The following is a 22,205-nucleotide window of genomic DNA, read 5'->3' on the forward strand; positions in this document are numbered from 1 at the left end:
GATAGATTTCTTCTGCTTTCAGATATTCTGCTCGACGACGGCTACGAGGGGAATCTACGCAAGGAGGGCCGGAGCGTGCGGATCGTGGTGACCATCAACAGCGGGCCGTACACCACCAAGGTCAGCTGGCGATGACTCAGCATTATTTCATCCATCCCAAGCTGCCGCTCCTTTCTGACTCCTGTTTGTTTGTTTTATGAATTTGATCTTTCAGGGCAAACACGGCCACGCGTACCTGATCGGGTCTATAGGCGTGAGCGGGAAAACCAAGTGGGACGTCCTGGACGGGGTCATCCGACGCCTCTTCAAGGTCAGTTTATTTCGGAACGTAACAGCACGAGCAAATGTCTTGTCTTTTAGAGCACCAAACAAATGTGCATGAATTCATTTCACCTGTTCAAGTGATGACTGATGCATTTAAATAGGAGCGGGATTGTTTAATATTCCAGCTTTATGGGCGAAAAAAGTATGTGAGAAGTAGGGCTGGGTAAAAATATCGATACGGCAATATATCGCCCGATACTTTGCCGCCCGATACAATATCGATTTTACACAGTTTACATATACCTTTACATTATTTTTATATGACCTCTTCAGTTCAGTGTTCAAACAGTGACACAAAAGGAGAAACATTATTTATTATTATTTATTATTTTGTGCATTGTCACTCAGTGTACTTTATCCTTTAATTTTCTTTTCAATATTTATTCCAGTGAATTTCATGGGAATTAATAAAATGGAGAGGCTGTTTTGAATGAAATAGTTTTGACTCAATTTGTCCTCTGATCAATATCATCTGGTGTACATATACAGGTACTTGTGTTTTCATCTTTATTTATATCGTGATACGTATCGTATCATGACCAAAGTATCGTGATACGTATCGTATCGTGACCAAAGTATCATGATACGTATCATATCGTGATACGTATCGTGATACGTATCGTATCATGACCAAAGTATTGTGATACGTATCGTATCGTGACCAAAGTATCGTGATACGTATCGTATCATGAGGTTCTTGCCAAAACTCACCCCTAGTGTGAAGAGTCTGTATTCAAACGCCTCCCTGCCTGCAGGAGTACGTGTTCCGGGTGGACCCTCTGACCAGCCTCGGCCTCAGCTCAGACAGCATCGTGTGCTACAGGATGGGCGAGGTGGTCCGCTCCCACACCTCCGAAGTGCCTGAGCTGCTGCCCTGCGGATACCTGGTGGGCGACAGCAACGTCATCAAGGTCAACCTCAAAGGTGCGGCGGCGGCGAGGAGCTTCTGTTTCAGGACCACGGCTGCTGTCGGACCCGGTGTAATGCATGTGATCGTTCTCCCCAGGTGTGAGGGAGAACAGCATCGACAGCCTGGTCTTCGACACGCTGATCCCGAAGCCCATCGTCCAGCGGTACCTCAACCTGCTGATGGAGCACCGCCGCATCATCCTCTCGGGCCCCAGCGGCACCGGCAAGTCCTTCCTGGCCTCCAAGCTGGCGGAGTACATCATCTCTCAGATGGGGCAGCCGGTGACGGAGCACAACGTGGCCAGCTTCAACGTGGACCAGAACTCCAGCAAGGTGGGAGGAGGAGGAGGAGCTTTATCTACAGCGCTTATGTGTCAGTTTAGCAACGCCCTACATCTCCCATAATGCATTCCTACACCTCTGGATGTGTAGACAGAGATATAACGTTTTATACACATAATAAAGAGACAGTTTGTATATGTTGATGGCAGTAGACTTCTGATCGATGATGAGCATAAAATAAATATATCAGCATTTAAACTGTGAGCTCCAGGATGCAACATTTTACTTGTATCTGTAGTAAAAGTTTGCCCAGAGGAAGAAAAGCCTGAACGTTTTAATATTTTAATACTGCGTCTGAATGAAGAATGAAGTAAATCCTTGAATGCTTCCTGTTGCAGGACCTGCGTCAGTATCTGTCCACGCTGGCGGAGCAGTGTAACTCCGAGGAGACGGACATGGAGCTCCCCACCGTGGTGATCCTGGACAACCTGCACCACATCGGCTCCCTCAGCGACATCTTCAACGGCTTCCTCAACTGCAAGTACCACAAATGGTGAGAGGAAACGAGGATTTGAGTCTACATTCAGTGAGACGTGTGACTGTGAGTAAGTGTGTGTTGTCGTCTCCATGCAGCCCTTACGTTATCGGGACCATGAACCAGGGAGTCTCCTCCTCCCCGAACCTCGAGCTGCACCACAACTTCAGGTTTGTCGGATTTGACTTCACTTCCCCGTCGACACGTTATTTTCCAATGAAGGCATTCCTCCATGAGGAGCCCCTTTAATTACATCTCTGGGATAATCAGCCTCGTTAGAGGGAAGTGATTACACCGTTAATGAGTGGAAATCACGATTTGGCAAATATAAAAGTCGTTAGGGGAGAAGCTCATCCCAGAATTGGAATATGTTACGGAAAATTAAAATCCAAACCCCCTCCTCCTGTCGTAGGTGGGTGCTGTGCACCAACCACACCGAGCCGGTGAAAGGCTTCCTGGGACGTTTCCTGCGGCGGAAGCTGATCGAGACGGAGATCGATAAGAACATGCGCAGCAACGACCTCATCAAGATCATCGACTGGATCCCCAAGACCTGGCAGCACCTCAACGGCTTCCTGGAGGCCCACAGCTCCTCTGATGTCACCATAGGTCAGTCTCTCTCTCTACGATGAGTCCACCCTCCATTCAACAACCACTCAACCCCTCTGCCCCCCCCCCCCCTGCAGGTCCCCGTCTCTTCCTGTCCTGCCCCATGGATGTGGAAGGATCCCGGGTCTGGTTCACGGACCTGTGGAACTACTCTCTGGTGCCCTACCTGCTGGAGGCCGTGAGGGAGGGGCTTCAGGTACGTCCTTTAAGCCTAAAACCTCCAGAGCAAACGTTTTCTGCGTCAGTCGATCGACTGAGATAAATAGTTGATAGTCTATCGTAGAAGGAGTAAGTGTTAACGTCCGTACCTCGTCCGTACCTCGTCCTCTGCAGCTGTACGGGAAGCGAGCGGCGTGGGAGGATCCGTCCAAGTGGGTGAACGACACGTACCCGTGGAACGCCGCCCACCTGCAGCAGGACGGCCAGGCGCTGCTGCAGCTGAGGCCCGAGGACGTCGGCTACGACGGCTACAGCTCGTCCAAGGAGGGGGCGTCGTCCAAGCAGGTGTCTCAGAGCGACACGGAGGGAGACCCGCTGGTGAGGAGGCCGCACTGTTCACACTGTTCACACTGTTTACACTGTTTACACTGTAGAGACAGGAGGATATGGAGGACTTATAGGTTTCCATAGGAACCGGGGAGGAGTGTAACCTTGGCTTCTCAAGGGAACAAATAAAACAAATGGAGAAGCTAGATGCACAGCGAGGTGGAGGTTTGCACTCTCTCACACACACACTCACACACACACACACTGAACTATTCAGGGAGGACAGAGAGAGAATGATTTTCTATTTGGTGGGTTATTGCAGCCCAAGAGGAATTAAAGGGTAGTCATCCAAAAACAACTATGTGTGTGTGTGCTTGCTTGCCTGTGTGTGTGTGTGTGTGTGTGTGTGCTTGCTTGCCTGTGTGTGTGTGTGTGTGTGTGTGTGTGTGTGCTTGCTTGCCTGTGTGTGTGTGTGTGTGTGTGTGTGTGTGTGTGTGTGTGTGTGTGCTTGCTTGCCTGTGTGTGTGTGTGCTTGCCTGTGTGTGTGTGTGTGTGTGTGTGTGTGTGTGTGTGTGTGTGTGTGTGTGTGTGTGTGTGTGTGTGTGTGTGTGCAGGTGTGCCGAGGCTCATTTTAGGAACACTTGAAGCAATGCACCAGATGCGGCAGCACTTGTGCATTATTTAGACCGTTAGCTCGGGTGCAGGGATGAGAAGTTCTGCAGGTTTCATGGTGCTGATTTACCGCCAGCTTCGTCGTTACACGTCGGTTTGATCCCTTCCTGTTTTTCTAATTCACGATTGCTGGGCTCTGCATGATCGGCCAGCTGTCTACTGTCATCTTTTTATTACTTCTCTTTATTGCCTTTTCATTTCTTTTATTTACTCATTGTTTTATCTTTTGTATCAATCTTAACTTGCTTTTTTTACTCACTGCTACAGGCGCTATATCAATAAACAAAGACAGAATTATCGGAAGGCTACAGATAAAAGTAACCAAGTATTATTCTTTATGTCGACCCATCTTTGTTTTCAGATGAACATGTTGCTACGGCTACAGGAAGCAGCGAACTACTCCAGCACGCAGAGCTGCGACAGCGACAGCACCAGTCACCATGACGACCAGCTGGACTCCTCGCTGGAGTCGGCGCTATGAGACCTCCCAACCTTTCCCGATAGCGCACAGATGTACGATGTATGAAAAGTTTTATTATCCAAAATGGTTATACCCACCGTTTGAAAAGGAGAAAACACATATTTTTACATTAACTATGGTGCAATATTCAAATCAAAGTTTGTTTTCAAAGAGCAGCAGCCAACTCGGTGGTCGACGTGAGGAAACAACGGTACGAGTTGGATCCGTATATATATTTTAAACACATCAGATAGATCTTTTTTTTTTAATGGATGTATAACATTTTAGAATACAACTTTTCATATATGTGTGTGACGAGGGACCGTTTACTTCCGAGGAGTAAATCACGTTGTTTTAACGGTGGGGGGTCAGAAAAAAAGAGAAAGCCACGAGTTTCAACTGGATTTTTCTTTTTTTTTCTTCTTCTTTTTTGTTCCTTCATCCCAGATATATCTTCAGATGTTTACAGTTTATGTCTTTACTTGTTTACAGAGGTGCTTCTCACACACACACACACACACACACACACAGGCAGCAGCAGGATTATAATGAGGCTTTGATTCCCCGGGACACTGAGTTTTCTGGTGAAGTAGTGCCCTCTGGTGGCCAAAAAACTGATTTCCCATACACACAAATCAGAGTTTCTGTATTCCAGTGGACACGTTTTATTTTGATCGTCTCTTTGCCTTTTTTTCTGAACACAAAGACGATTCGACATCGACGTGTTCAAAGCCTCTGCAGCCCAACTAGAAAATGACATTCTCACATAGGGCACACTAGTCCGACGTGGGGCTCCGTGGTGCTGGTCTCCGGTCTTGAGCCTCCTCGGCGTCGGGGCCCCCGTCCAGCCGCCCCTCGCCGTCCTGCATGCCAACAACAAGCACAACGAAAGCACCCTTGTCTGTGTGTCATCCAGCCACATCGCTACTGTGAAGAGAGAAAAAAAAGTGCCAATGTTTCCCTTTGATTTACTGCCAAACACACATAAACACACACATGACATCACAGGGCTGGAATGGTTGTAAACGTAGCGCCTTAGGGAGCCGTCGGAAATCACCACTAAACCCCTCCCCCGAACAACGATTGTCCAATCATCAGCGACCGCGACTCGGCATCTCTGTCAAGCTTTTTCTCCACCTGTGTGAGGAGTTGGGAGGGTGATCTGCAAATGTTAAAATCCTTTCCCCCTCTTGTGACGTTACGATGAAATGTATGCAAGCTAAGCAGCCAAACGGAGTCGTGTTAGAATATTAAATATTAAAATAGCTGGTTTTACTTAAGAGAACAATTCTTGAATCGCATATTTAAGAACAATTTAACAAAAAATATTCTTGTAAAACTTTCAAACTTGAGCTCCAGTTGATGAAATGTTTAAAAAAAAAATATGCAATGTTGTTTCTGAAGTGTGACAACGGAAAGGCTTGACAGGCCATAGCAACAGTTGCCAGGGGGAGAGGGAGGGGAGGGGCTTTGCTGCAACAGTATGATGTGAATCAGAGCTGATCAATCAACAAAGTCTCAGTCACGTTTAATTGAATGATGCAACCTTGGAACTTGTTCAGCATATGCACCCATCTGGGATCCACGAGGTGCCAAAAAAAACACACAAAAAAAATCCAAAGTATTTTTGAGATGTGAACCAGATGGGCCCCGACAGCTGAATAAGGGAACAATGATGCTGGTGCTTTTCTCACTGCCTTAAATGTGCAAAAAAAAAAAAAAAAAAGGGAGGCGTCCTCGTGCTCCCACGTGAGAAGAAGAGACGTTTCATGTCATGATGATGATGATGATGATGATGATGATGATCTGCTTCCTGCTGCTTGTAGTTGGAAAAAACGCTTTTTTTGTTGTTTTTGTTTTGTCGCTCCATCTTTCTCCAAATCGCCCTTTTTCTTGTTTCTGACAGTTTAAAAGAGTTGATGCTGTATTTGAATTGAAAACTGACCAATATTGTAAAAAAAACATTTAAAAAAAGGGGGTGGGGGGGTATTTTTTATTTGTTTGTTTTTAAGCCCAGTTGAGCTGGGCTCACTTGAACTGACAGGAGCACAACCAAACTGTTTCTTGGGGTTTTCTAGCCTAATGAGCATGTTTTGAAGCTTTTTAAAGGAGGGATGCATCGAGAGGAGAGACCTTTACCGTTACGCGTATTGGAACGGAAGCCATTTTTTTTAATTTTTTGATTGTTCTCTCTTTGTTTCATAACGAGTCGGTTGGTTTTGCACACTTTGAGGTTTCGGGGGGAGGGAGGGGGGGGGGGGTTGTAAATACTTAAGTCTTGCACAGTGAATCAAAGATGCATTCTGCCCTGTTGATGTTACAATATGCTTAACGAGTAAATTATTGTACTTTTGAAAACAGAGAGAGAGAAAAAAAAACTCAACACGCTGTCAGAAGCAGGTCAGTGTATCGTGGTGATTGGATGTTTTTGCCTGTGCAGGAGGCATAAGGTGTACAGTAAGAAACGTTTTAACTCAAATCACAGACTGAGAACAAAAAATAGGCACTTTTCCAGTATCTCCCCCCCCCCCCCCTCTCTGGATCCTCTCCATCTTAGGGAATTCCTGTTCCTTAGATGCACTTCCTCTCTGGACATCTTAACCCCCCCATCCTTACCGACACGCTTACAGGCCCGAGGCACCGAAGCTGACCTGACACCGTACTGTATACATTCACCAACAACCAACGGGTGCTAGTGGTCAGTCTAACAAACCCCATCAGAGACCAAGACGTCACGTTGTCACAACCTCAGGACAATCCTTCTCCTCTACAATCCTACCTAGTGTTCAGCTTCACGTGTGTCTCCGCAGCCAAGCCTCTGATGGTCCACACACACACACACACACACACACACACACACACACATATACGTCCGTCCAACTCGGCCGGCCTCATACGAGGGTGTGCAATTGCATGATGAATAAAGGTTGGTGGTTACCACGGTAACAGGTTGCTCCTTACCTACAGTATAAAGTTTAGTTCCCCCCCCAATAGTTCACCCTCTCTCTCTCCACTACAGTTGTTGGCCAAGAGATCCTGGTCTAGCTTTGGGGACTTTGACACAGTGTGCACCATAGTGTTGATGATCAGCTGGTCATTTTTATTTTTTTATTTTTTTTTATGCCACTTAACACTTTGCAGTTACATCTCAGTTGGAAAAAAACCCCATAGCATTTACTCTGGTTTGAGAGAAAGTTTTTCTTCTTTTTTGGGTGAAACATTTGTCCTTAAATGTTTTATATTTTGTACATTTGTATGTAACATATCATGTAAATAGACAGAGACAGTGATTTAACTCATCTGGAGGATTTTGTAGTCTTTGTAAAGCCCTAATAAATGGTATTTGGTGTCACACGAGCAAAAGACATGCTGAGCTTCTTTTTTTGTTTTTGTTTGTTTGGGCATGTTTGTGGAGTAAAGGAATCAGAGGTGGGTATTATAGAGAATATAATGTTAATGTCTTGTACCACAAAAATAGAATAAATGTAGTACTGGGGAGAAATCAATTCTAAGATGTTTAAAATGTACAAAACTTGATGTAAACAGGACACCGTGCACAATACATGTGATATCATTTATGCCAAAGTTACTGCTGAATGTATGAAAGTATCTCTGTTGCCCAATAAAGTATGTGTTGCCCTGTCAGAATAAAGCTGTAGAGCTGTCAACAGTAGCATTAACCGACAACTTTGTAATACCAATGTTAATGTCGCAATAATTCCAGCAGCAATGTCAAGTATAGCCAATAATGTAATATCTAAAAATGTGTAAAAGGCATCTATCATAACACTAAATAGCATCCGACACTTTATTTTGAAGGGCTACTTGTGTGCGTTCTCTTCCCGGGGGATGCGCGCGCACGCAGCTCTCGCCAATAGCAGCAACAAAAAAAATGGCACCGGGCGCGACTCCCGTGACGGAGTCAGAAAAAGACTTCAGAAAGTTTGAAGGGGCGTCGGTGTCGTTACCGAAACACTCGTACTGGTACGACTGCTGGTTGTTCGTGGTGTTCGATGCCGCGCTGTTCCTCGCCGTGTATTTCCTGGTGCCGTAGGACGGTAAGTGACATGTTTGTAGTTGAGAAGGCGGATACGGAAGTCGCTAAAGCTACGGAGCTAAATTAGCCTCGTTAAGCTAACCGTCTATGTTGTTGACACTGATGTGACATGAGGCGATTAAAATGACGCCGTTTTTTGGCACTAACATAATTAATGTTTAGTTAAATTTGCACAAACCCAGAATCCGTCATCGTTTAAGTACATTAAACTACCCGCTAACTACCGTTGTCCTTAATGGGAGGTTGTGCCACCGTTACATCCGGGTACCACAGCGGTGATAACAGCGTAGAGTTTTACTCGTCTAAAGAAGAAGCCAGAAAAGGCACATTTTGAGTGTTTTAGTTCAACTACCAAAACGAATAATGAATCTGCATATTTATTAATGTTGTGACACATGAGGTGTTTGATTCGACACACAATGCGATGATATTGGTGCTGATCAAATTGTTTTATTACATACCACCTTTTATTTAGCTTTAAAAAGATACATTTTGTAGTCCTGTCAAATTACAATAACATTTTTGCTGATAATCAACCTTCTACTTTTGTTGAAGGTCTGTCCCCTGGACTATGGAGCCTGAAGACGTGGATTGTTGGTCCAGCTGGCCCCGCTGTCAGGAATACTAACCCAGCTTCGACTGAATTTAACACAGTTGATGTTATTGGATGGTGCATCCCATCTCTCCATGGCGTGGCAAGTTTTATACTTGTGGTCCATCCTGCTTCGACATCAGAGATTCGACCCACGGAGCTGCTTCCCTCGGTGACCTGTTGATTGTTGCGGTGGACCGCCTTTCTCCATTGATCCATTCACGTTGTTGCCGTGGGAAAGAGATGCACTTCAAGTGTTTTTATTTAAAAGTAACAGTGGCCATCTGATGATCCAGTGTGGGGGCTTTGCTGGATGACGGCAGAGAAACATTTTGCACACAGTTTTTATATGGTCGAATGTGATTTTAGCACATTGAAATCTTGAAAGTTTGCACATGGAATATACTCCAAATAAAATCTATTACCTATCTGCTAAATGGTGACTATTCTTTTCTATAATATTTATATTTGCACACATTAAAAAGCTGAGTAGAAAATAAATCTTAAAAGACCTTGGGGAATTATTTCTGCTGTCAAATTAATAATTTGGCGGATCCATCCGTCATCTTCCGTTTATCCTGAGAAATTTGGTAGATAATAACTTGAATGGCAATACACAACTGACGGCCTTTAATGCACGTTAGTTTTACCTCATAGGTGATGAAGGCCAAACTACCTGCTGTGTTTCTCCCCTCACAGATTATTTAATTACTATCTCCATGAAGTAATCGTGGTATTTCCTTTAAATATATATATAATCTATGTATTGTGCATGTTAGCACATGGTGCTATAATGACAAGCATATAAATACAGTTTATTCTTACTGAGCACATGTTTAGAATTTAACGCTCTTATTTTGAAAATAATACCACACGTGTTTCCGGTCTGTGAGGAGCTAACAACAAATGCAGCTCGCAAGCTAACGGTAGTTTGTCAAAGGACTTTTTAAAAGTGACAAAACGTCGCTGTAACCATGGAGACGAACGGAAACTCCCGTCACGTGGAAAACGCGGGTCAGTTTTTCATGACGTGTTTGGTGTTTATGTCGCCGGTGCTCGTGCGTGGTGTCGTTATCTCTCGTCATCTCGTTAGCCGCAGCTAGCCGTTAGCTGAAACAAACGCAGCGTTAAATCCAATGTAAACATAACAACACACGTGGAATTAGGAGGGTAGCGTTGCCAGGGAGTTACCGAAACATGTGACGCTTACTTTGTAGTTACGAAAAGCTGTAAAAGTCTCTTATCGACACATTTTCCACTGTTGTGCTAGTTCAGCTAAATCAAGCTTTCTGTGTGAGCGATGTTTAAAACAAGCATATCTAACTAAGAACTAAAAACATGCTGACTAAAATGCTGTTGTGTGTCCTCACTACAGTCGTCATCACATCAAAGTACGTGTGTTTCTTCTCTCTGCAGCTGTGCAGGAAACCTGACTGAGCTTTTCAGTTCGATGCTGCTTGTTGTGCAATCTGCAGTTTCCTGATCTTCTCTTTTAATACACTAAAGCATCTGTAACAGGGGATTCCCCAGTGACCTCTGCATAACCTCTAAGCCCTTCACATCTGTATCACTGCAGCCAGATGTACACAGTCCTGTATTTAATGTTGAAGTCAGGTTCTACCACTTGCATGTGTGTAACTAGACGTATATCATCACCCTCATGTCCCTGTGTGTCTAACACAGATATCTTCCTGCCGCTGTCGTCGCTGAGGCTGCTGATGCCTCCCCTGCGGCTGCTCTCTGCAGCGATGTGGCAAGTGGCTCAGCGGAGGGAGGTCCTCGACTACGACAAGCTGGACGAGTTTGTGACGCTGGTGACGGCCACAGTGCCGGACCTCCTCAGTCCCAAGCAGCTGGGCAAGCTGCTCCTGCGGCTGAGAGCCAAAGTGAGTCACGTTCACCAAGATGTAGAGAATCGGTACAGTAATGTTTTTGTGGTTACAGCTGACACATTTTTTTCCTCTTCAGGTTATTCTCGAGTTGTGCAGGAATGAGGAAACGGCCAGCATGCTGCGCGTACAGCCTCACCTGGATCGAATCCGCCCACCAGGATACACCGGAGTAAGTGAGAGCAGAGTTTACACAGCTGCCTTATTGCAATTCCCCGAAACAGGCGGCAACATGCTGGTCCCTTTGTGATGGTGTGTTTTTAGAGCGGAGATGCAGAGGTGGATGCAGAGGAGGCCATATTCGTTGAGCTCATCCAAACCCTCCTGAAGGAGCCAGCAGAGAGGGAGCATTTCTACCAGGTGAGACAGCTTCACATGTGGCTCACAGAATCTGATTGTGCCCCAAACTGTCCCTTTGTAACCCTTTGAGCAGCTGGTTACCGTTGCTCCTTCCTCAGGAGGTTTTTCCGACGGAGTACGGCCCCAGCTACGACACGGACATGCAGCTCCTCGTGTGGGAGTTTCTGTCTAAACTGGAGAAACTCCTGCCGGTACCGGACCTCAGTCAGGTAGAGGACCCAGCATTACGTCACAGCTGCTGCTTCTGCTTGAACTGTGTTTAAGAATGGGTTCTATTTCTGATTTCCTGTCTGGTTGTTATTTGGACTTTAATATGTTATAACATACGTAACAATTGTATAAGAAAGTATACTTTGTTTGTGTGTGTATAAATATAATATTGAACAAAATATTGTTAAAACGAAAATCCATTATGGTGTCACTATCTGTTTGTGAGTAGCCGTGTTATGAGGAAGAGTCATGGAGGATCATATGTACGAGGGTTTGTTTTTTGTGCCTTTTCATTCTGAACTGACTGCGATCGCCTCGGTCCAGCTGACAGGTTTGTTTTGTCCGTGAACAGACGGTGTTGTGGCTGACGTCTGCCCCCTCTGTGCTGAAGGACTGCTTGCAGACGCTCTCCCACCCTGACGATCTCAGGTCTCTCCTGCAGCACCACAAATCCCTCGAGCACCTCGGAACACAAGGTAAACAAATCCACGTAGCTCATTTTGGTCATAACAAGGAAGTAATCACATGGGAGACTTGGATGCAAAGGTCAGAAAGTACAGCCTCATCTGTGTATCTGAACCCAGCAATGTCAGAGGTGAAAGGATAAACAATGAACTTATATTTGCTGTGTTCTGCACAGGCACCACTGTGGAGATGTCCAGTCAAGTGTTTGCCTGCTCCGAGTGTCCGTTCTTCCACATGCACGAGTCCTACCTGCTGCAGCACATCGAGCACAGTCACCCTGAGCAGTACAGCAAACTGCAGAGGTCCGCGGAGAGCGCCGGCGTCCCCAAGAAGAAGGCCAGGTGTCCCGAGTTCCCCAAGCCGTTCCCCATCCACGACCGGCCCGACCCGCACACGTGCCAGGAGTGCGGCAAAACCTTCACGCGTGCCTCGGACGTGACCCGCCACCAGCGAACGCACACGGGCGAGCGCCCGTACAAGTGCGAGGAATGTAAGAAGGGCTTCAAGAACTCCTGGGATCTGACCAGACATCAGCGCGTCCACACGGGAGAGCGGCCCTTCCTCTGCTCCCAGTGTGGCAAACGCTTCACGCAGATGGGGCTGCTCAAGCTGCATTTCGAGCGGACCGCCTGCAGCCAGACCTGCAACCCTCCCCTCGAGTTCACCACGGAGGTGGTCGTAGCGGAGGAGACGCCGGAGAAAGCCGCCGGTCGGTACAAATGCCAGAAATGTGGCGAGAGCTTCGGCAGCATCCTGGAGCGGCTGAGGCACAGGCAGAGACACGCGGTGAGGCATCAGTACAAATGCTCACTGTGTGAGAAGATATACGGCCGAGCCTCCGACCTCAAGAGGCACCAGATGAAACACACCGGCGAGCGGCCGTTCTCCTGCGAGTGCGGGAAAAGCTTCACGCACGTGTGGCTCCTGAACAAGCACCAGCAGATCCACAGCAGGGAGCGTCCATACCCCTGCACCGAGTGCGGAAAGAGCTTCACGCAGCTCCAGATCCTGAACCGGCACCTGCTGACTCACAACGGCCAGCGGCCCTTCCAGTGCTCCTGCTGCGAGAAGAGCTTCACGCAGCTGGCGAGCCTCACACGCCACGAGAGGATCCACTCGGGCGAGAGGCCGTACCTCTGCAGCACCTGCGAGAAGACGTTCCTCACGCACGGGGAGCTGGTGAGGCATCAGCGCAGCCACAGCAACTCCCGGCCGTTCGCTTGTCCCCAGTGCCCGAAGAGCTTTAAAACCAAGCGAGCTCAGAGCGAACACCTCAACGCCCACACGGGGGAGCGTCCGTTCGCGTGCGCCCGCTGCGAGAAGAGGTTCGCCAAGTCGACCTCGCTCGTGCGACACAACCTGACCCACACGGGGGAGCGGCCCCACCAGTGCTCCCAGTGCGGGAAGACCTTCCTCACCTCGGGGGAGCTCCTCCTCCACAGACGGATCCACACCGGCGAGAGGCCTTACTCCTGCTCGTACTGCGAGAGGAGGTTCAGGTGCTCCTCCGACCTCAACATGCACATCCGAACGCACACGGGGGAGAAGCCGCACAGCTGCCCGTTCTGTAAGAAGAGCTTCTCCAGCTCCACGAGGCTCAAGAGACACGTACGCACTCACATGGAGAAGGGCGTCGTCGTGGAGTCATTCGGCCTCTGAGCTGTCGGGGCTCACGATGCATTCATTAGAAGATTGTTGCTTTATTAAAAATATAATCTGTCTAATCAATAGTTGTGCCATCTTTGGAAAAATATCATCTGGTTTTATGAACTAGTCAACTCTTTTGGTTCTTGCAGATAAATATAATCAACATCTACATTAGATGATATTTATTCAGCGGATGCTGTTAAATTAGTCACAATGAGGGTTTTCAAAATGTTTGTGTGCTCTCCTTTTTGTTTAATTTTCTCAGGACACCTGAGATTTGATTTCCGACCTGCCACAGGTGTGAGAGGGACAGAACTCAGCCTCACTTTCAAAAGATTTAAAATGAACCGATGTAAGGGCAGAAAAGCAGAGGAAGGAGTCTGGTCTGTTTGCAACCTGTTGATGACGTTTCTATTTTTACATGCGTTCTGTGTGAGATGTGGGAAGCAAAGCTACCAAGGCGGGGTAAGAGGATGTTGATGGTGCCTGTAAAACATTACGTTTGAGTTTATTAAAGAAATACTCCACATCTATCTTCACTCAAAATGTTTAAAGGGAGAGACCGAGATGGTAGATAACGTGCAGTTTCATTGTGAGGACGTTTCAAAAGTTGAATGATCAAAGAGAGGAGGTGGAGAATCTGCAGGACAGTGGCAGGAGAGAGGAGAGCGTGGGGACAGAGATAAAGTCAAAGAGCAGAGAAGAAAACACGATGGGATCTCAGAAGAGAAACGGGACCAGAATGGAGGTCAAACGGTCCACAAAGGAACCAAAGAAGAGCAGAAGGGCTGGGACGGAGAGTGTGAATGAGGGAAGGAGAAAACAGTTTATCAGAAACAAAGCGATGAAAAGATGGGAGAATAAAACTCAAACGTCTAACAGTGGAAGCACAGATCAACATGTGGCTCTGGAGGAGGACGACTCAGCTGTACACGGTCAGTTTTTATTACATCATCTGTTCATTGTGATGGTTTATTACCAACGTTTCCTGTCGATATGAAAACTGCAATGTCATTGGCCCGGCTTTGCATGCTTCCTCTCCACTGTGACTGATTACAGGTTTCTATATAAACTGATTAAAGGTTTGGCTTACGAGATGTTAAGAGGGCAATGAAAGGAGTTGGGTACAAAGGCAGGATGTCTAATCCACTCAAGACTAGGAGATTATGAAAGAGTTTGTAGACTTCAGTATCTAAATCTACACCCATGATGACCACTCTGATATTATGTATCATCGGATAGGTTTTTACATTTTTAATGGTAGGTTAGGTTGTTACAGTTAAAACATCTTAATAATAACGATCTCAAAAGCATTTATACCTAGACTTTAGTAGTAGGGCCTATACAGCACAAACAGGGATACATTGAGCAGATTGGCTGATTATAATATCTGGTATATTATATTTTACAGGTCAGAAATTGTCAGAATGGACCAAATTTGAGTTTTTAAAAAAAAAACACATGCCATAAAAGTCCATTGTGAACAGTTCCACCAGTTATGTGCTTAATTCTACTCTTTAAATAATTACACCTGAAAAGAATATAGTATTTCTCAAGAAAATATTCGGAAATGCAACTTTATTATTCTGTTAATTAAAAATAGTTGTTTTACTTTTACACCGAGTTTTACTTTGGTAGAGCTTAGTTTACTTCCTCCCAAACAAGTCCTCTCGATTGTATTTTATATTTAATAATATCGTATTTATGTAAATACAGTATCTCTCACGGTGTACCTATCATCCCATGTTTTTTTATTTTATTTTATTTTTTACTTTATTTAACAATGTCACATATACATTATTTATTTATCCCCAGATAAATATGTTCTTTTTTTGTTGTATTTAATTTCCTGTATATCGTTCTAGATTGTTACCACGTGATTATCACATGGGGCCATCGTCATAGTCACGTTTGAATATAGAAACTCCCTCTCAAGTTTCCCGCCGGACCGCTTATTTGGTAGGGAACTTCCTGTCCCCCCGCCACTCCCCACCCACATTCTCGCGTCGCTTCCGGTGGCCACACAAGACTCCATCCAGCGAGCCGTCGTTATCTTTACGCTGTAAACAAAAGTTACTAAACGGTTAAGCTTCTCCAACGCGCGTCACGAAAAGACATGCATATCAAAACAGGTGAGTTTGTACGACTTTATGACAACAACAAACCGTAGTTACTCACTTCCGCTTGGCTGTTTTTATTTGTAACTGCTCTTTTACCGACGGTGTTAGCAAACATGCTAGCTGTGTCGCTAGCAGCCTGCTCGCCGCTTTGAATGGGGGAATGGAGGGGGGGGTGAGGGGGGGGTTACGAAACTTTGACTTCGGGCTAACATGCTAGCTAGCTGGTTGATTTCGCGATACGGCGATAAATGGAAAGCCGTCTCGTACAGTTGTTGTTGCCGGGACGTTGTTTCGGGATCGACCGCGTCACAGCTTCGGAGAAACCGTCGAGCTTTTTATCCGCGGCACCATGACGCTGCTAATTAAAGTTTGCTAACACCGGTAGCTGCATAGTTAGCTGCCAACACGCACACACACACGGCTCGTAGCATGTTGTATACGAGGAGGAGAGAATAAAGCGGCTAAGTTGCTGTTTTAGCCTTGAAATTGGGAGTTGGTACAGTCTGCTAGCTTTGTCGAGCGCTGCCGGGATTTTTTTTTTAAATTAACGAGTTTATTTTAAATGTGGCGCTTTGGAGCGGGCACGGCGTTCAGGCCGAGTGTGTGTGTGTAACCATTTCTTAATCGTGCCGTAAGTTACCTACTTTGTGACCCCGGCAGTTGTGTAACTATGCAAAGGAGTTTCATCCTTATTGTCCCTGGTGACGCATTGTCAGATGTCATGCTTTGTAATAAAAAAACACACGCACACAACGAGCAGTTACATCTAAATATGTCCTGTGTGTATTGCGGGCATCAAATTCACCTGATATATTATACATATTTGATAATTCACCCCTTAGGTCCCCCCTTGCGAAGTTTTTTATGGTTCAGTCCCAAGTGAAGGATCTTGTGATGTTAGACCCGTTTTGTTGGGTTGACTGCTGTTGATTTAAAACAGGACACTGATTTTATTGACAGTTGATTTGTGTGGTTTCTTAAAGCTTAGTAGAAGTTGGTGTGCTGCACTTGTGATAAATTATGTAATCCCCAAGAACTGGAACTTGTTTGTGTGATGTGTATACGGGTGTAGGGAAACCAGTGGTGACTGGTGAGCTGAAATGGTGGAAAATATCAGGAAAACCAAAGCAGCATTATATTTTACAATATTTAACCACTTTCTCTATTTTTTTTATTTTAAACCAAAAGGAGATGCAGATTCACTATACATAGAATAAAAAAAGTATATCACACTCGACAGCAACTCAATAAAACACGTTAATTGTCTTTTTTGGCCTTTTTTTTGTCAGACGAATTAGAAAGCACACATAGCTCAGCATCCTTCATCAAACTTCATGTGCTTTTTTTCTTGTTACATTTTTGTTGTCGGGATTTAGAAGAAACCAATCTCGTCTTTCCAGAGTTTCTTGGTTTGGGAACATCAAAATATGTGTAAAAACTTGAATATTCATCTCAGAGAGATTACTGTGTTTAAGTTTATGCATGCAGTAACGGGCATGGTAATATTGTGAATAATTTGAAGGATACTCTTGTAACTTTAGAAAGGTGGTCTGGAAGCATCCTGACCAATATATATAATTTACAAACCAATGCATGTATTCCATGACGACATCTATTTTGAAATGAGGCATGTATATATGCTGAGCCGTTTTAACATTTAATAGCTGGTCTGGATATGTACCTACAACTTAATTCTGCCTAGTCATAATTCCAGCTCAAGATCTCTTCCCCCCCCAATTAAAGATATCTATAAATTCCTTTTTTTTAGATATTTAAATTTAACTTTGAACCACGCAATACGTAATAGATGTCTTGAACTGGACTTGTTACTATTCAAAATTATGTGTGTATTTATCTCAAATTGCAATTTGGGGTAGTCATAATTTATACAACATCATGCAAAACAGTTCTGAGGAGTCAAAATTACATTTGTGATATCTTGAACTAAAATTCTGCCAAGTTTGAACTAGATTACAGACATCTCCTATCGTCGTTGAGGATGTGAGTCAAATATTGTTTTCAAAGATTTATTTGCTGATATCTTTAATTCAGTTTTGACTAGTCAAAATGATGTTGTTGATATCTATAATGTTTATTGCTGTTGGTTAACTTTAGCCATTAAATGTCATGGGGAGGAATTTTGGGAGGGGAAACATTTCTAATACATAAAACTTCTATTTCAGTTAGCTGATTAGACTCTGTTATTATTTTGGTTACATAGTCAGAAATAAACTCTTCCTATTGGTGCACGAACAGACATCTGGTCTCCACTTGCTTATGTTGAATAAAAAGTTAAGCATTGAAACATTGGGTTAAATCTGGATGGGAATGAGTATATTGTTGTGGTATTTGTGTTATTAGAAGCCCGTCATTCCAGCTTGGTTTAAAAAAGTTACTGTGTTATATCGCTTGACTGCCAGTTCTTCAAATGTCAACCACTATATGTACGCAAGTGTGACGTTTGTTTAGTGATGCTTATCGAAGTTTGGAAATCATTATTGCGTCAACGCGATATCAATATAAAGAGCGCTGCAGGAATGAGACCTGAAATTCAAGTTATCATTTTTGCACTTCCAGTTCCCCCCTCAATGTTTTTGGAGGATTTTGGTTAGGTGCCTCTAGTAAACAAGCTCAACATACTTTGTTTAGTTCTGCAATATAAAATACCTCTGTAACTACCCTGCTCATGAAATTTGAAACTTTTGTCTTAAAGTATGCGGTTGCTAACAAATAGCTGAATGAGATGACACCATAACATCGACATGTCTGTTGTGTAGTTAGTTTTTTTTTATTTTTACTTCTGCCGGTTTGCATTCAGGCTTGACATATCATCTAAGTGATGTTAATTTGTTCTCTTGCCTCTCAAAAATATCCCAAAATGTTGCTTCTCTGGACCAGCCTCCTCCTCCAACCAGCAGGCGACCACAGCAGCTATCTAACCAACATGTCCACGTCTGTTTCAGGTACATGGGAAGCCAGCAACACCGTGTGTGAGTCCGATACCCTGTGTGATCCAGCAGTCCTTGTCGCAGCCACCAACTCAGAGCCACACATTCGCAACCGTCGCCTGTCACCCGGCTCGGGCAACTCCGGAGGTGGTGGCGGTGGAGGCTGCATCTCTGGAGCTGACCAACAGCCCCGGCAGCTTTCACCGGAAGGCGACCTGATCGCCCCCGGCCACGTGCACGCCTACAGCTTCCGCAGGGAAAAGGACCGCAAGGGCCCGCAACACAAGGGCCGCAGCCTCCGCAGGGAAAGTCAGAAGGGGGTCGGCCGAGTAAGCGAGCGGCCGCAAAAGGTCAACCAAAAGGAGCGGTGGGTGGAGGACAGTCTGTCGCTGCTTAAGCCCCCGCCTGCCTTCCCGGTGCAGGACAGCCCCGCCAAGCTGCAGCCCGCCGTCAGCTACGCCTCCAAGGTGAAGGCGGGACCAGCAAGCGGAGGGCTGGAGGAGGACCGCCCTGCCATCGGTGTGCTGCTACAGAACCAGTGGGGTCTCAGTTTCATCAGTGAGGCGAGGCCGGCCACGGAGAGCCCCGGCCCTCGACCCGCCGCCAACGCCCTCCTCCCTCAGCCCCCAGATGACGAACAGTCAGCGGACCTACAGTTTGAGACAGTTCTTACAGTCCAGCCTCCGGAAACGCATCTTCCAGCCGCTACCTCCGCCACCCCCACCGCACACCCAGAGGTGGAGGAGAGCAACGGGAAGCTGCTGCTTAGCTGTCGCCATCTAGTGGAGGCTTTGAACTATCACAGTAGAGGTGAGACCTTTTTGAAGGAGTGTTCTGCTTGGATTTGTTCATTTGGGAAGTGTAATTTCGGAGCATTAATTCTGACAGAAACTCTTGTTTTCTCCCCTCAGAATGGAATGCGATCTGCAACAAACAGAAAAAAGGTACGTAGACTCGTTGATGGAACACTCAAATGTTAGGTTTATGTTTTAATTTTCTTCTCTCCCAAAGTTCCTCCCCATGACACTGTTTTGTTGTTGTTCTGTTTTGCAGTTCCAAAAAAGGTGGTCTGGTACAAGGAGACCCAGGAGCACCCGGCCTAGCAGTGTGAGGAAACCCAAAGCATATATAAAAACATATACAACACACACCTACATGCACATTAAAACACGTAAAGATGGACAAATGTATGAGTCCCATTCTCACACACACACTGCACTCAGGATGATGTCTTCACGCAAAGCCACACTGAGACACTTTGGACTAACTTTGAGATCTTACAGCAATGGACTTTTTTTAACGCCTTACAGAAAGCCTGCCTTAATTAATCAGACCTGTTTTCATAGCCTCTCATTACCATTTTAGCTTGTGTAGAGCTGGTCTTTTTTTTCTTTTTAAACAATCCCAGATGAGCTGTAATTTAATTTTCACCCCTTTTTTTTCTCTTTTTGAAAGCTGCAGTTTTATCACTCTTTTTCCTTTTTTTTGTCCTCTGTAAAGCGAGTGGTCAATCAAGCACTTTGTTTAAAAAAAAAAAAAAATCCGTTATGACCAATCCTGTGTGCAAGAAACCCTCACAGAGTGATTTATGTCCCCCCCCTTTTCTCGAATACAAACAGAGGAATGTCTTGTACCTGCTTGAGTTTTATGGTCGATGTATGCAGAGGACTTCTGTATCCGTGTCTCCAGTTTACAGCGGGGGTGTAGTCAAAGGCACAGTAGAGTTCACCCTTTACCCGTCGGATCTTAATGCTGTGTCCCTTTTTGTTTTTATTTGGTTCCCCCAATCGGGTGAATGTTTCTCATGAACCCATAAGGGATATTACCATGTTCAGTATGTTGATTTTTTTTGAAAAGAAAATTTATTGAATAAAAATTTACACTGGAGAAGGAGGAATGTAAGTGAACAGTATTGCTTAATAAAAATGAATAAACTTGAAGTTATATGTTGGTCTCTTTTTTTAAATTGAATACACGGTACATCTTGATTTAAATGTACATTATAGGAAAATATGATCTGATGTGTGCAGCTTTGTTTCTGATGACTCCTATCCGCCTATTCTACTCGGATTTTCAGTTGAACTGCACCTTTTGCGTCTCTGTCTGGTGCAGCTTTAAACATGAGTAAACGGGAATGCAGGTCAGTGAGCAAAAGACAACCTTGAAGACATTTGTTTTTAATCATTTTTAAGGAATTTACTAAGACTGACTTTTTTGTGAATTTTCGACATGCTATATAGTATGACTTTTTTTTTTTCAAAATAAATTGACCATGGCTTTTATGCTTATTTTGGACTCACTTTGATTGACACGCGATATACAAGCATATGGTATGACTTTTAAATCATTTTCACAGCATTTTATGAATTTTGGCGATTTTTCATTTTTTTTTTCCAAAAATAAATTGGACTCATGCATAGTATGACTTTTTTTTTCCCTGAAAAAATTGACCATAGCTTTTTATGCTTATTTTGGACTCGCTACACTCAGACTTTGATTGACACGCGATATACAAGCATATGTTATGACTTTTACAGCATTTTATGAATTTTGTCGATTTTTCACTTTTTTTTCGACATGCTATAGTATGACTTTTTTTTCCCTGAAAAAATTGGCCGTGGCTTTTTATGGCTGTTTTGGACTCTCTACACTCAGACTTGGCGCGTCAAGCGATATGAGCTATTTTTATGACTTTTTAATAATTTAAAATATTTTTTTATGAATATGATTTGACTGACTTTTTCAGGAATTTTTGACATGCTATAGTATGACTTTTTTTTTCCAAATAAATTGACTATGGCTTTTTATGCTTATTTTGGACTCACTACACTCAGACTTTGATTGCCACGCGATATACAAGCATATGTTATTACTTTTAAATCATTTTTACAACATTTTATGAATTTTGTCGATTTTTCACTTTTTTTCCGACATGCTATAGTATGACTTTTTTTTTCCAAATAAATTGACTATGGCTTTTTATGCTTATTTTGGACTCACTACACTCAGACTTTGATTGCCACGCGATATAAAAGCATATGTTATTACTTTTAAATCATTTTTACAACATTTTATGAATTTAGTCATTTTTCACTTTTTATTCGACATGCTATAGTATGACTTTTTTTTTTTTCGTGAAAAAATTGACCATGGCTTTTTATGGCTGTTTTGGAGTCGCTACACTCAGACTTGGCGCGTCAAGCAATATGAGCAATTTTTATGACTTTTTAATCATTTTAAATATTTTTTTATGAATATGATTTGACTGACTTTTTCAGGAATTTTCGACATGCTATAGTATGCCTTTTTTTTTCCAAATAAATTGACCATGGCTTTTTATGCTTATTTTGGACCAGTGTTGCCAGGTGTACGATAATTATCGTATTTGTACGACAATTTGCCCTCTGTACGATCAATATTCCCAAAAAAGACCAGAAATACGATAATTTCACCATTCCGCGAATGTGTGGTTGTAATTGGTTGTAATCAGCCTGTCGCAACTGTCTGTCGGAGTTTTTTTGTGAATCTGAAGGCATCTTTTCACGATTGTCGTGCTTTTCTAAATGTGAGCTACGAGTGACGTGTATGCGTTTGCCTCAGAACAACGGCCATGATTGGCTGAATAGTCCGCTGCGCCCGC

General features: G+C 44.3%; 4 protein-coding genes across 10 annotated transcripts in view; 3 read left to right on the forward strand and 1 right to left on the reverse strand.

Annotated features, from left to right (window-relative positions):
• Positions 1-7,640, forward strand: part of nav3 (neuron navigator 3) — a 209,790-nt gene extending 202,150 nt beyond the window's left edge. For all 6 annotated transcript variants that reach the window (XM_084039402.1, XM_084039398.1, XM_084039399.1 and 3 more), the window contains 10 exons: positions 23-120; positions 215-310; positions 1,080-1,248; positions 1,331-1,566; positions 1,914-2,068; positions 2,149-2,220; positions 2,463-2,659; positions 2,737-2,855; positions 2,993-3,196; positions 4,179-7,640. In XM_084039402.1, coding sequence (XP_083895528.1) covers positions 23-120; positions 215-310; positions 1,080-1,248; positions 1,331-1,566; positions 1,914-2,068; positions 2,149-2,220; positions 2,463-2,659; positions 2,737-2,855; positions 2,993-3,196; positions 4,179-4,298 — 1,466 coding nt within the window. In that variant the 3' untranslated portion in view covers positions 4,299-7,640. The remainder of the gene's footprint in view (positions 1-22; positions 121-214; positions 311-1,079; positions 1,249-1,330; positions 1,567-1,913; positions 2,069-2,148; positions 2,221-2,462; positions 2,660-2,736; positions 2,856-2,992; positions 3,197-4,178) is intronic.
• The window catches only part of LOC311032187 (uncharacterized protein), a gene marked incomplete at its 3' end in the record, with an annotated part of 228,111 nt that overhangs the window by 131,704 nt on the left and 74,202 nt on the right, over positions 1-22,205 (reverse strand). The gene's annotated exons all lie outside the window — the stretch shown is intronic.
• On the forward strand, positions 9,668-13,623 carry LOC311032045 (uncharacterized protein). The gene is made up of 7 exons (XM_084038654.1): positions 9,668-9,940; positions 10,610-10,812; positions 10,895-10,987; positions 11,080-11,175; positions 11,274-11,384; positions 11,738-11,861; positions 12,026-13,623. Exons 1-7 carry the CDS (start codon positions 9,901-9,903, stop codon positions 13,507-13,509), a joined length of 2,151 nt encoding a protein of 716 aa, XP_083894780.1. The 5' UTR covers positions 9,668-9,900; the 3' UTR covers positions 13,510-13,623.
• On the forward strand, positions 15,477-20,505 carry LOC311031846 (uncharacterized protein). Of its 2 annotated transcripts, none has more exons than XM_084038373.1 (4): positions 15,477-15,629; positions 18,581-19,375; positions 19,477-19,521; positions 19,630-20,505. In XM_084038373.1, exons 1-3 carry the CDS (start codon positions 15,614-15,616, stop codon positions 19,515-19,517), a joined length of 852 nt encoding a protein of 283 aa, XP_083894499.1. In that variant the 5' UTR covers positions 15,477-15,613; the 3' UTR covers positions 19,518-19,521; positions 19,630-20,505. The 2 variants fall into 2 exon arrangements, with proteins under 2 accessions (XP_083894499.1, XP_083894498.1); XM_084038372.1 differs by having other exon boundaries at positions 19,477-19,509; positions 19,619-20,505.

Source organism: Eutrigla gurnardus, assembly GCF_963514095.1.
Source record: "Eutrigla gurnardus genome assembly, chromosome: 21".
Classification (NCBI taxonomy): domain Eukaryota; kingdom Metazoa; phylum Chordata; class Actinopteri; order Perciformes; family Triglidae; genus Eutrigla; species Eutrigla gurnardus.